The sequence below is a fragment of the Cynocephalus volans genome, chromosome 3 (genome assembly GCF_027409185.1).
Source record: "Cynocephalus volans isolate mCynVol1 chromosome 3, mCynVol1.pri, whole genome shotgun sequence".
In the NCBI taxonomy this organism is placed as follows: Eukaryota; Metazoa; Chordata; class Mammalia; order Dermoptera; family Cynocephalidae; genus Cynocephalus; species Cynocephalus volans.
In genome coordinates this window covers 154183782-154194792 of record NC_084462.1, presented here as the reverse complement: position 1 = coordinate 154194792, position 11011 = coordinate 154183782, and the positions used below count along the sequence as shown (strand labels likewise).

The window sequence follows — 11011 nt, the reverse complement described above, 5'->3', positions numbered from 1 at the left end:
CCCAACACATCCCATGGGATGGGCTGTGCACTGGTCCCTTGTGATGACTCACTGGCTTCTGAGTGGCTCCTTTTTTTCATTTGTTGTGGCTACTCACTCCTTCGTGGGTCCATGGGAACCCTGTTGGTGGTCTTGCTGGCCTGGGGGTCACCAAGGCCCTCTTCTCCCCTGCCACCTCCAAGCAACCTCATCTGAAGGGCACAGCTGTGGCTTTTGCTGGCTCCTGCTCTGTGTGCTCAGCAGCTCCAGCCTGGAAGCAGCCGTGGCACGAAATGGTCGGAGCAGTTTTTTCTTTCTCTCATCGTGGCTTCTCCTGCCTTCATGCACTCAGTACGTCTCTCCTCCTCTTCCCCTGAGCTCTAGCAGCCTCAGCTTGGCTGTTGTTGCTTTTTTACAGTTGTAACTTGGTTGATTTGTGGGAGAGAGTTACGCTGGTGACCATCTATTCTGCCATCTTGACCAGAAGCCAATTTAGTTCTTTGAAAAGAACTAAAAAACTTTATTTTGCTTTGATCTAGATATTTGGTAATTATAATAACTAAGAATCTCAGAGGTAAAATAACTTGCTCGTTGCTGATTCTTATTCATGGGAAATAGTTTTCGTCAGTTCATATTTAGCCTAAGTTTATCTGTGACAATACTTGGGAGTTTAGCTGGGGATGCTTTCCTCTAGAGAGGATTTGCATTTATACTTGCTCTGCGCCAGATACACTACCAGCCTGGGATCACTTCAATTCAAACCTCAGATGCTCATGAGAGTAAAACAAATTCTCAGAAGAGACTCTTATTATCATAATTATTATAGGATAGCCCACCTGGAGTCACACACACAGAGACAGTTTTCTTTTTTACCTCCCTTTGCTGGCAGGCAAATTTTTCTCTAGCCCACTTTTTGATTCAGCCTGTTGAGACTCCAGGCTCTCTTTTTTAAGGGCTCTCTTTTGTTACCCAATGCTTAGTCTCCCATTCTTCTACACAGTAATTAATCATCAACAATCTAGGATGGCCCCCAGGGCTTCCCTACTAATTTACCACTTTGGGGTTAGCTTCCTTTTCATTTTTTTTTTAACACCTGAGAATTCCTCCTGTCAGTTCAATAATGCATTTAAATATATATTTGTAGCTTGCTGGTTTGCTCAGTGGGTTAGAGCTTGGTGCTGATAACACCAAAGTCCAGGCTTGATCTCTGTACCAGCCAGCTGCCAAAACAAACAAACAACAACAATAAAATATATATTTGTTGTAGTTTATCCAACATCTAAATGTTCTTCTACATAGGGGTATTTAGAATATCAAGTCAGGTATACTCTTAGAAATGGAAGTCCCATACTGAATTCCAAACAGTTTTTTTTCTTTTTTTTTTTGTCATTACACTGGACTCATGGTCCTTGGTCAGCCCATTGATTGGATAAATGTCCCATCAACATTCATACAATGCTCATTTCTCCAAACATAGGAAGGAAATTAGACATTGGGCACACTTTCAGTAGCAAATGTCCACTCTACTCATTGTTTTTGGATGTCAATTCCAAATTCCCTGGGTGCCAGTTGGGATCAGGCTGATGTTATATAAATATGATTGGTCAGAGACCACGTCAAGGGTTGGTGTGGCAGTTTTCAGTGAAAGAGAAAATAACTATGCACTGAGAAGATACTTTAGAAGGTATCTATTTAAACTTCTGTACCTACTATAGAGTTTTAAAAGAGTTCATCAGTCTGCAGGTGCAAATGACATAATTGTTTTAGCCTTAACGGTAAAAACAAAGGGGCAATGTTTGAATACTGCCGGAATTCCTATGTTGAATACAACCTTGGTCTATATTTTTGGTTTATTCTCTCAAGTCCACATGGGCTTTTCTAGTACCTTTTCATAGAGGACAAAAAATTAATTTTATGAGGTCTAGTTGTATCTATTTTCTCTCTTATGAATTGCACTCTTGGTGTCATGTTTAAGAACTCTGCCTAGTCTAGGTCTTGAAGATTTTCCTGTATGTTTTCTTCTGAAAGTTTTATAGTTTTACATTCTCTATTTAAATCTACGATGCATTTTGAATTTACTTTTGTGTAAGGTGTGAAGTTCTGATTAAGGTTTAGTTTTTTGCCTATATTTTGTCCAATGTCTCAGCACCACCCTTCCTCTAGGATACAGTAAATGGTATCCCTCCTCTATGGAATTGCTTTTACACCTTTGTTAAAAATAAATTGAAAAAAAAAATTGGGTGCATTTCTCAAAGCTGAGAAGTGGAGAAGGAAACAAGTTCCTGAACATATATTATTTGAGTCCTAAATTGAGCTATGGCTAAAACTGTAATTTCCCAGATTGTTTAGTTATGTGAGCCAATACATTTCTTTTATGGATTAAAGCAGTTTGATTTGTGATTTCTGTCAACTAATGGGAGAAAGATACAGCTCATAGGTCAGCAGGACTTAAATGTAATTTGATGACATATTTTTGTATTTAAAGAAAAATGTATTGACCAGTATTAGAGTAGGTGAGCCACTCAAGTATAGAAAAAACAAAGTCCTCTTGGCAAAATATAGGGTTGCCTTTAATAGACATTTGTTCTTATTTTGTGGTCCAACATCTAATCCCCCTTCATATTTGGGGGTGATCCCCCACTGTGACATGCCTTCCACTCCAGAATTCAAGAGAAAAGATCCTTTCTTTCTCTACTTCCCTTACATCTAGGCCATATGTATGCCATCCATGTGAAATTATTGGATTCTCTTGTCCAGGATTTCGGATCTTGAGAAAGAGATACATAAAGACGCAGAGACAATTTAGAAATTATTCACAGCAGCATTGCTGCTTAGTTTTCTAATGCTGCTGTAATTAATACAAACCTAGTGGCTTAAGACAACATGGAGTTATTACCTTATATAGTTTTATAGGTCAGAAATCAAACACAGGTGTCTCACTGGGCTGAAATCTAGGTTTTTTTTTTTTTTTTTTTTTTTTTTGAGGCTCCAGGGGAAAATCCATTTCCTTGCCTTTTCCAGCTTCCAGAGGCTACCAGCATTTCTTGGCTCATGGCTCCTGTTCTCCATCTTCAAAGCCAATAACTCTCTGACTCTTTTTTAGTCATCACATCTGTCTTTGACAACTTTTATTTCACTGCTTTGTGATTACATTGGGCCTGCCCTGATAACCCAGAATAATCTTCTCATGTAGGTCCTTAACCTTAGTCACATGTGCAAAGTCCCTTTTGCCATATAATGTAATGTATCTACGGATTTCGGGGATCAGGAGGTGAACATCTTTTGGAGGTCTTTATTCTGCCTACCACAGTTGCCATTGTTGAGAATGCAGTGATGGAGGTGGCACAGAGAGTGTACTGGAAAAGGTGCTCAGTAGAATCAGTGCCAACTATGGTGTCCTACTCTGACGTCCTAAGGTGAGAACTTGATTGTGATTCCCAGTAACTACCGTCCTCGTTCCTGACCATTTTTTTGACCCAGGTTCTCCAACCTTCCAAACAATTCTAAGATACCTAATATTTTCCCAAAAGTTAAGTTTCTTCTTAAATTATCCAGAATCAATTTCTGAGCTCTGTCTTACTGGATAGCAAAGTAATGTCAAGGAGAAAAAGTAACTAGAGGAATCAGTTGTTGTTGCTTTGCCTCCCACAGATTTGTCACCCCTTTTCCCCTGGGTCATGGAGCTGCCAAAGATTACTCAAAGCCCATCTCTTCTGAGCAGTGAGAAACCCCGAAAAGGGGTTAATCTCCTGGAACCCTCAAGAGAGAGGCATTCCTTCCATTTGGGAAATTAACCACAAATTGGGGTTCTCTTCCCCCATGTATTCTCCAGACCAGGAATTTACAGGAAGAGAACATAGGTGGGGTTTTTGCTAAGTAAAGTTTAACAAGTTTAACAATAGAAGCTGGTAACATTCAGTAAGACAGGCAAGGTGACCTTCCATAATGCAGTTTGCAACAAAAGCTTGATTTTAGCTAACATTCTCTTCTTACAGTAATTTCCCAGTATCTTTACATATCAATCAGTAACCTGCCTCTCTTTGAGCCAGCAACCTTGCTGTGTTACAATTCTTTATCTCACAACAGAGACTATGGCCTGAGGAAAATTTCCTGTCCTTTGCAAGGTCAATATTTCAAACTGCAAGGCTTTGGAAAACTAGGCCCTGTGAAGTACATTTGCTTTATGCATACTCCACAAGTTGTTCTGCTACCATGGACAAAGACCATCTCTAGCAGGAGGTCTACACATGTTAGCCTTTTACCATGAATATTCAATTGATGTGATTCCTTTCCTCTTGTTTTGATTCTATACTCACCAAGCACCTTTTTCACTATGGTTCTCCTATAGCACCTTTATCATGAGAACAAATGTGCTGTGTTAATTTTGAACATTCCAGTCTGGGTAACAGTAATATCTTATTATAAACTATTGGCTTGGCATCATCAGTCTAGCAAGCTTGGTTAATGTGTGTTTACCACTAAGAGATGAATCTACTCTAGGTGAGTAATAAAACTAAATTTCTGTGCCTGCAAGGCTGAAGGTTGGTCTCTGAGCTCTGGCAAATTCACCAAGGAAATGAGTACCATCTCTTACAACCATGTGGGAAACAGACTTTGCTTAACCCTTTAGGTACCTGGATGTAGCCATATGAACTTAGGAGAGTATATCTTAATAGCTACATACCAGTTGTCTGTGTGTCTGTGTGTTTATACTGAGGACTTCCTTTAAGGGAGAAGTGGGATGAGAAGTTGAAGGGGACAAGCCTGGAAACCTGTCTTCTACTTGTTTTGTAACTCCTATTGTGGTTAAATATTGTCAAAACCTTTAACATGCTGTGTTGAATGGCTTAAGGAGATAATTTTTATTAAGTCCAAGCACTTGGCCTGCTTATCTTGTAGAACCTAATTTCATGGCACCTTTTACTTTATTCATTTCTTTTTCCTAATTAAATGTTTTAATTTAATTTTTTATTGTGAGATATATTATACAAATGGAAGAGTGCAAGTTAGATATCAACTGTTTAACACATAATTATCAAGTGAAGATTGGTGCAACTACCACCCAGGTCAAGAGCAGAACACTGCCAACACCCAGAAACCCACCATGTGTCCTGATCACATCAGCTCCCTTCCTGAGCTAACCGTTAGCTCAACTATTCCTTTTTTGTAATATGGCTCACAATATGGCAAACCAACCACCTGCTGAAAACAACAAAAAATGTTGGTAAAATATTGGAGTCATGGTTACAGTGTGGTGCTCGTAACACCAAGGTCCAGGGTTCAGTCCCTGTACTGGTTAGCTGCCAAAATTAAAAGAAAAAAAAAATTGAAGAGTCAAAAGGAAGATAAGGAATTATCAGACCAAAATCTAGGTGAAGGCAGGATTCAGAGAGTAAGCAGAGAAATGATGCACTTTTACCATGAGGGCATGTGCCTTCCTTGGTGAACTTAAGCTTGGTTTTTCAAGGCTTCATGGGGCAAGTAGGACAGAAGACAAAACCCAAGACCTGGTAGAAGTGGAAGTCTAAATCTGGGCACTCAAAGGCTACAGTTTCAGTAGGGTGAATAGGAAATAAACACATCCCCACCCAATGGACTGGAAAAGAAATTGCTTGGAAGGGAGAGTTTGTGGAGGATTCTGTGGGTGGCACTAGACCCTTAGGCCAGCCTTTCTAGGGATATGCAGCCCAGATACATAAATTTCCTGTTCTTATTATCCTGGTTTGTGATCTGGCATAGGAAAAAAAATTCTCAGCCACGTTGTGCAGTTAGTCGAATGATTAACTCTCTGCCCAGTCTTGAAAACATAATTTTCAGCAGTATAATCCTCATACATGGCTCATTCATTATTATGTAGATTTGGTTTTCCTATTGGTCGAATTACGTCCTTTGAATCATTAAGTAAAAAAATATGGACTTACAAGTAAGCTGATAGGGTCTAGTCCCAGCTTTGGCAATAATTTGCTGTCTGACCTTGGCAAGTCGCTTAACCTAAGTTTTCTCTCCTGGGTTAACAACTATCAAGATAGAACCACAGAAGGTTAGAATTGGCAGGGACCTCAGAAATTACACAGTACAATCCCTTCATGTACGGAGATGTTGAGTGATTTACCTCAGCCACCTATACAGTCAGGAGCTCTTCTAGAAGAAGTACCCAGTCTTTGGCATCGCAGACCAATGCTCTTTTCATTTCATCAGGCTTTCTTTCAGTGTTGTTCCAAGAAACGACACTTTTTCCCCCCCAAAAGTGAAAGCATTAAACAAATATAAGGCCATATTAAAAAAAAGACAAATAAATGTTAACCATTAGCCTGCCCTGTAGCCTGAAAGCTTATCTGAAAATGTACCACGCCTAACTTAAAGATAATTTGAAATTCAGAAGTTCTGAACCTATATGAGGAACGCTCAGAAAAATAATACGTAGGAAAAAAAAAAAAAAAAAAAAGATTGGCTTGGAGAATACCCTGGAGGGGAAAACAAAACTCCCACAAGAGTACTTACATTTGCTTATCAATTCTTACTGGTCTTTTCCGAGTTTGTGCCGGGGAAGTGGGGACTGCCTGTTTTAACACATTTCTGAAGAAATGGTGTGCAATAAGGGTTACTTGAAACCAAATTATTTGCCTCGCCATTTCCCACTTATACTAAACATTATTACATCACTTCTCTAATTTAGCACCATTCTTTCCCCTGCCACTAACCAAAACAACGCGCTGAAACCTGCAGAAACCACAGTCAATGCAAAAACTCCAAGTCCCGAAAGGCTCGACGGCCGAGTCCACCGCCTCCTGGCAAGAGCAGCCTCTTGGTACTGGGAGTTGTAGTTATTCAGAGTCTTCACTTCCGGGACATGGCCGAGGACCCACGACGGGGAACTACATCTCCCAGGAGGCTGTGCGCGCCTTCCCCGCCTTCGCTGGCGCCGGGCTCCACCCTCTCCCGCTCCTCCCTCTCTGGACTGCACCGCTCACGCCTTCCTGTTAGTCCGAGCTGGGAGAAGTTCACTCCGATCAGCTGATCCCAACTGACAACAGGAGAGGAGGAAGCCCGGGAGGCAACGAAGGAGGAGGGGGGCGTAGGTGGAGATGAGGATGGACCCACCGGTGCCCTGAGGAATAGCCCCCGCCCCACCGGCGCCCCGCGGCACCCCGACGCCGCCTCGTCGCTGCCGAGCTGCTCAGTGGTGGGATCCCCGGGCCACTGCGGGCAGGGCTGGGAGGGCACGGCCCAGTGCGGGGCGAGCGATCGTCCTGAGGCTTCTGCTGCCCCGGGAGGAAGAGGGTGCGGGTGCGGCTGTGGTGGGGGTGGGGTGGTATAAACAATGGATTCGGCTCCGGGCTTTGCCGGATTGGGGAGGTTTTGGGGGGACCTTCTTTGTTCTTAGGCTCCGCTTCTACCCCTCGGGTTGTGGTGGTGGTGTCCAGGAGGAAAGAAAGGTGAGGAACCCCCGGCTGGAGAGAGGCATTGAGGTGGGGGGGGCTCGAGTGGACAGATGGTTTGCTTGGCCTGGTTGGGGGGTGAGGTGTTCTTTTCAAGGTTGATTTTATATTTTTCTCAATGGTGACAAGTTTGGGGTTTTGTTTCCGTTTTGGAAGCTAGCTGGGCATGTCTGAGATCAGGGTGTAAATAAGGTCCCCTAGTCACTCCCTTCGCCTTACTTGTTTATCTAAAAATGAAATTGATAGATTGATTACCGTAGGGGAGGAGTAAATATCTAAAAGGAGGGCTGTACACTTTGTTGGGGCGTTGGATCAAGGCAATGGCGAGTTAGGAATATAATTGTTGAAGTGACAAAAGCCCCTTTCCTGCTTTTCCTGCCCTAGTTATCTTTTCTCCTTTTTTTTTTTTTTTTTTTTGAAGTTATTTTTAAGTTAGTTTTTGAGTGACAAAGAGAAAAATTATTTGTTTGACTCACTGCAGGCCTGGCTTTGCAATGAGGAATTGTCTCCTGTTGCTCCCTTATTTTTGCAGTTAGAGAAAGAAGGGACAAAAGGAAGTACAATAATTGTTTTTTAGTGTTTCTAAACAAGAAACTGTGACTATTGTTTCCAGGTTTAGAGCTTAATAGGCATCTGTCTAGAGTTGAAACAATCCAGTTACAAGGATAACTGGATCTGCCCATGTCTTTGATGATCTGAAGTTTATTACTATTAATTTTTTAGCATTTTACAGGCCTCTTACTTCACCTCTCCCATCTGGGGGGTTCAGGGATTTATCCTTCCAAGGAATTTTTGCTTAGTGATTTCGATTCTGAATTTAATAACTGAATGAACAGAGCAGTTCAGTCTGGGAAATACAGCAGCAAAGTCTCTTAAATGCTTTGGGCCTAGAGGTGGTGTTTGTTTTCAAAAGGAGCAGCCTTAGCCATGATATGAGAAGAAATTTCTAGCATCAGAACAAACCAGTATAAGTTTCACAAGAAAGAATGAGATTTCTTTCAATAGTTTTGGCCTAGTATTTAATAACAATCTTTTTTTTAAAGGTGCACTTCTGTTTTTTAGATGAGTGAAATCTTTTCCTTCCTCTATTCTAGGTATCCCCTGAAATATTGACTTGAGGTTGAAATATATTGAAAAGTCCCTGACCACTTTCTTTCGTTACCAAAACTTTGTGGCTGAGGCCCAACAGATGAACCCACCTCTGTGAACCCATCAGACCTCTCTCAGATAACCATAAAAGACCTTTTCAAGATAACTTTGACCACATATTTGCCTGCACTTTATAGAAGATGAAACCATCAGACCAAATCGACGTTGCTGCTGACACCAGAGCCTTGGAGGCAGAAAATTAAAAATTTGAGTATTTGTAACTGTGTAAAGAATTACAATACGACACTGAAGATTTTCTTTTTGAAGGTGTCCAGAACCCTGTGGAAGTTCTGTGCAGGCTTCAGACTCAAAGCCTTTGTCTTCACTGCTAGGGAAAGCTCAGTGACTGTTATATGGTGGGTGTGTTTCCTTGCCAATCTGATTATGAGTGCCCAGACTTTTCCAGCAGAGAAGGGCCTGAATCCGGGGCTGATGTGCCAGGAAAGTTATGCCTGCAGCGGGACTGATGAAGCTGTCTTTGAGTGTGATGAGTGCTGCAGCCTGCAGTGCCTTCGCTGCGAGGAGGAGCTCCATCGGCAGGAGCGCCTGCGAAACCATGAACGGATAAGACTCAAACCTGGTCATGTCCCTTACTGTGATCCTTGCAAGGGCCCCAATGGGCATTTGCTGGGTGTTAGGCAGAGGGCAGCTGTGAGGTGCCAGACCTGCAAAATCAACTTGTGCCTGGAATGCCAGAAGAGGACTCATTCTGGGGGTAACAAAAGGAGACACCCTGTTACTGTCTACCATGTCAGTAAGGTCCACGAGTTGCTGGAGGCAGAAGAGATGGATGAGGAGACCAAGAGGAAGAAGATGACTGAGAAGGTTGTGAGTTTTCTTCTAGTAGATGAAAATGAAGAAATTCAGGTAAGCATTTGGATATGGTGGGATTCACGTGGTAGTGGAGCAGTTCTACTGTGGGAAGGTAGCTCTCAAAAGGAAAGTCCAGGAGGAGCTCACATTTTAATCATTAAATGGCAAGACCTCTGAAGGCTTAAGTTGCATGGAGTCAGATTTAGTTACCAGCTTCGTAAGGTCGGGCTGAATTACTCTACTTCTCTGGGTCTTAGTTTTCTCATCTAGAAAATGGGGACAGTGCCTACTTCATTGGGTTGTTGTGAAGATGAAATGAGACTGTTTGTAAACCCTGTCACATAATAAATGCTCAGTATATGGTAACTGTTGTTAGTATTGTTATTAGTATTATTATTAAGAAGAAATGATTTACAACAGTTTTCTGAATGAGAGAACTTTGGCAAGTTGTGAGTAAATGTTAGTGATCAGAGACTGTGCGTATCCAGTCAAAGAAATAACAATGGGTCCAACGGGCGTGTAGGCAATATGGCATAAACCTGCTATCTCAATTTAAAGAGGCAGGTCTTTAAAAAGTGGCTTTTAAAAAGGACAGTATTCTCCCAGATCACTCTTATTTTCATGTACAGGCTTCTGATCAGTAAAAGCCCATGAGGGCATCTGGGAGTACAGAATGATGAGAGGATATTTGGTTTGCTTCCGAGTTGGGGAGAAGGTAGTGTGTGATGGGAGCAAGCTAGGGAGATAGTGTGTGACAGTTAGGAGCGATTGGGGAAGGGGTAGTATAATGTTTATATTTTCGAGTGGCCTTTCAAGTGAAGGCTGATTTTATTCATATCCTAGTTCACAACTCACTGGCTATGTAACTGTGGGCAGGTTAAGCTCTGTGCCTCAGTTTCACTTCTACTTTATAGGATTGTTGAGAGGGTTCAAAGAGATTAGGAATGGAAAGGGCTTACTACAGGGTCTGGCACATGGTGTCCAGTATCAGTTTGTTGTTGTCCTCAGTGTCATTGGAGTATTTGTGGTCCATTGACTCAGTACTTTTGGTGGTGATGACTCCAGTCTCCAGATTGGAGAAGTACCTATGTAAGTTACCGTTTAAGAAACTCCCCAGTTACCTGCTAAATATTTTTCATCTCTACTTTTTTCTCTCCTTGTATAAGCTTTGGAAATGAATTGCATCATGATTCCTATGTACTTCCATAGTCAGCTAAATACTTTGCTAACACAGACTATCCTTTATTGGTTTGAGAGGAACTAATAGAGTTATGGAAGGGTGATGCAGATCCCATTCTGCCTCCCTTGTCAGCGATAATGTCTTCATTATGGATTATGTGCTAATTGGGCGACATTGTGGACTAAATATCTTATAAATGGAACCCTTGGATTTGGATGATTCCTGTTGGTTTTGCTGTCAGTTCTCTTTAATGTCAAGCTTCAGAAAGTTAGAGTTTGAGTTGCTGTCACTTTTGTAAAGTGAGAGGAAGATTTGGAATGAACCAGTAACCCTCATAAATATTGTGTTAGCACCTTTATCAGCACCACACTCTCCCAAGTGAGCCACGGGCTGGCCCTAAATTGTGTTAGCACCTTTAAAATGAACTTTTTTGGGGGAAGAGGATGTGCAT

At 41.8% G+C, this 11011-nt stretch overlaps 1 protein-coding gene across 4 annotated transcripts in view; it reads left to right on the top strand.

Moving 5' to 3' along the window:
* The first annotated feature begins 6975 nt into the window (after positions 1–6975).
* ZFYVE1 (zinc finger FYVE-type containing 1) overlaps positions 6976–11011 on the top strand; it is a 49495-nt gene continuing 45459 nt past the window's right edge. For 2 of the 4 annotated variants that reach the window (XR_010022920.1, XM_063090405.1), the window contains exons 1-2: positions 7290–7415; positions 8513–9434. Coding sequence is in view for 3 of the 4 variants with exons in the window: in XM_063090405.1 (XP_062946475.1) it covers positions 8952–9434 (483 nt within the window). In the remaining variant the exon portion in view is untranslated. Of the gene's footprint in view, positions 7416–8512; positions 9435–11011 lie in introns of all 4 variants that reach the window. The other 2 variants (XM_063090406.1, XM_063090407.1) reach the window with 2 other exon arrangements.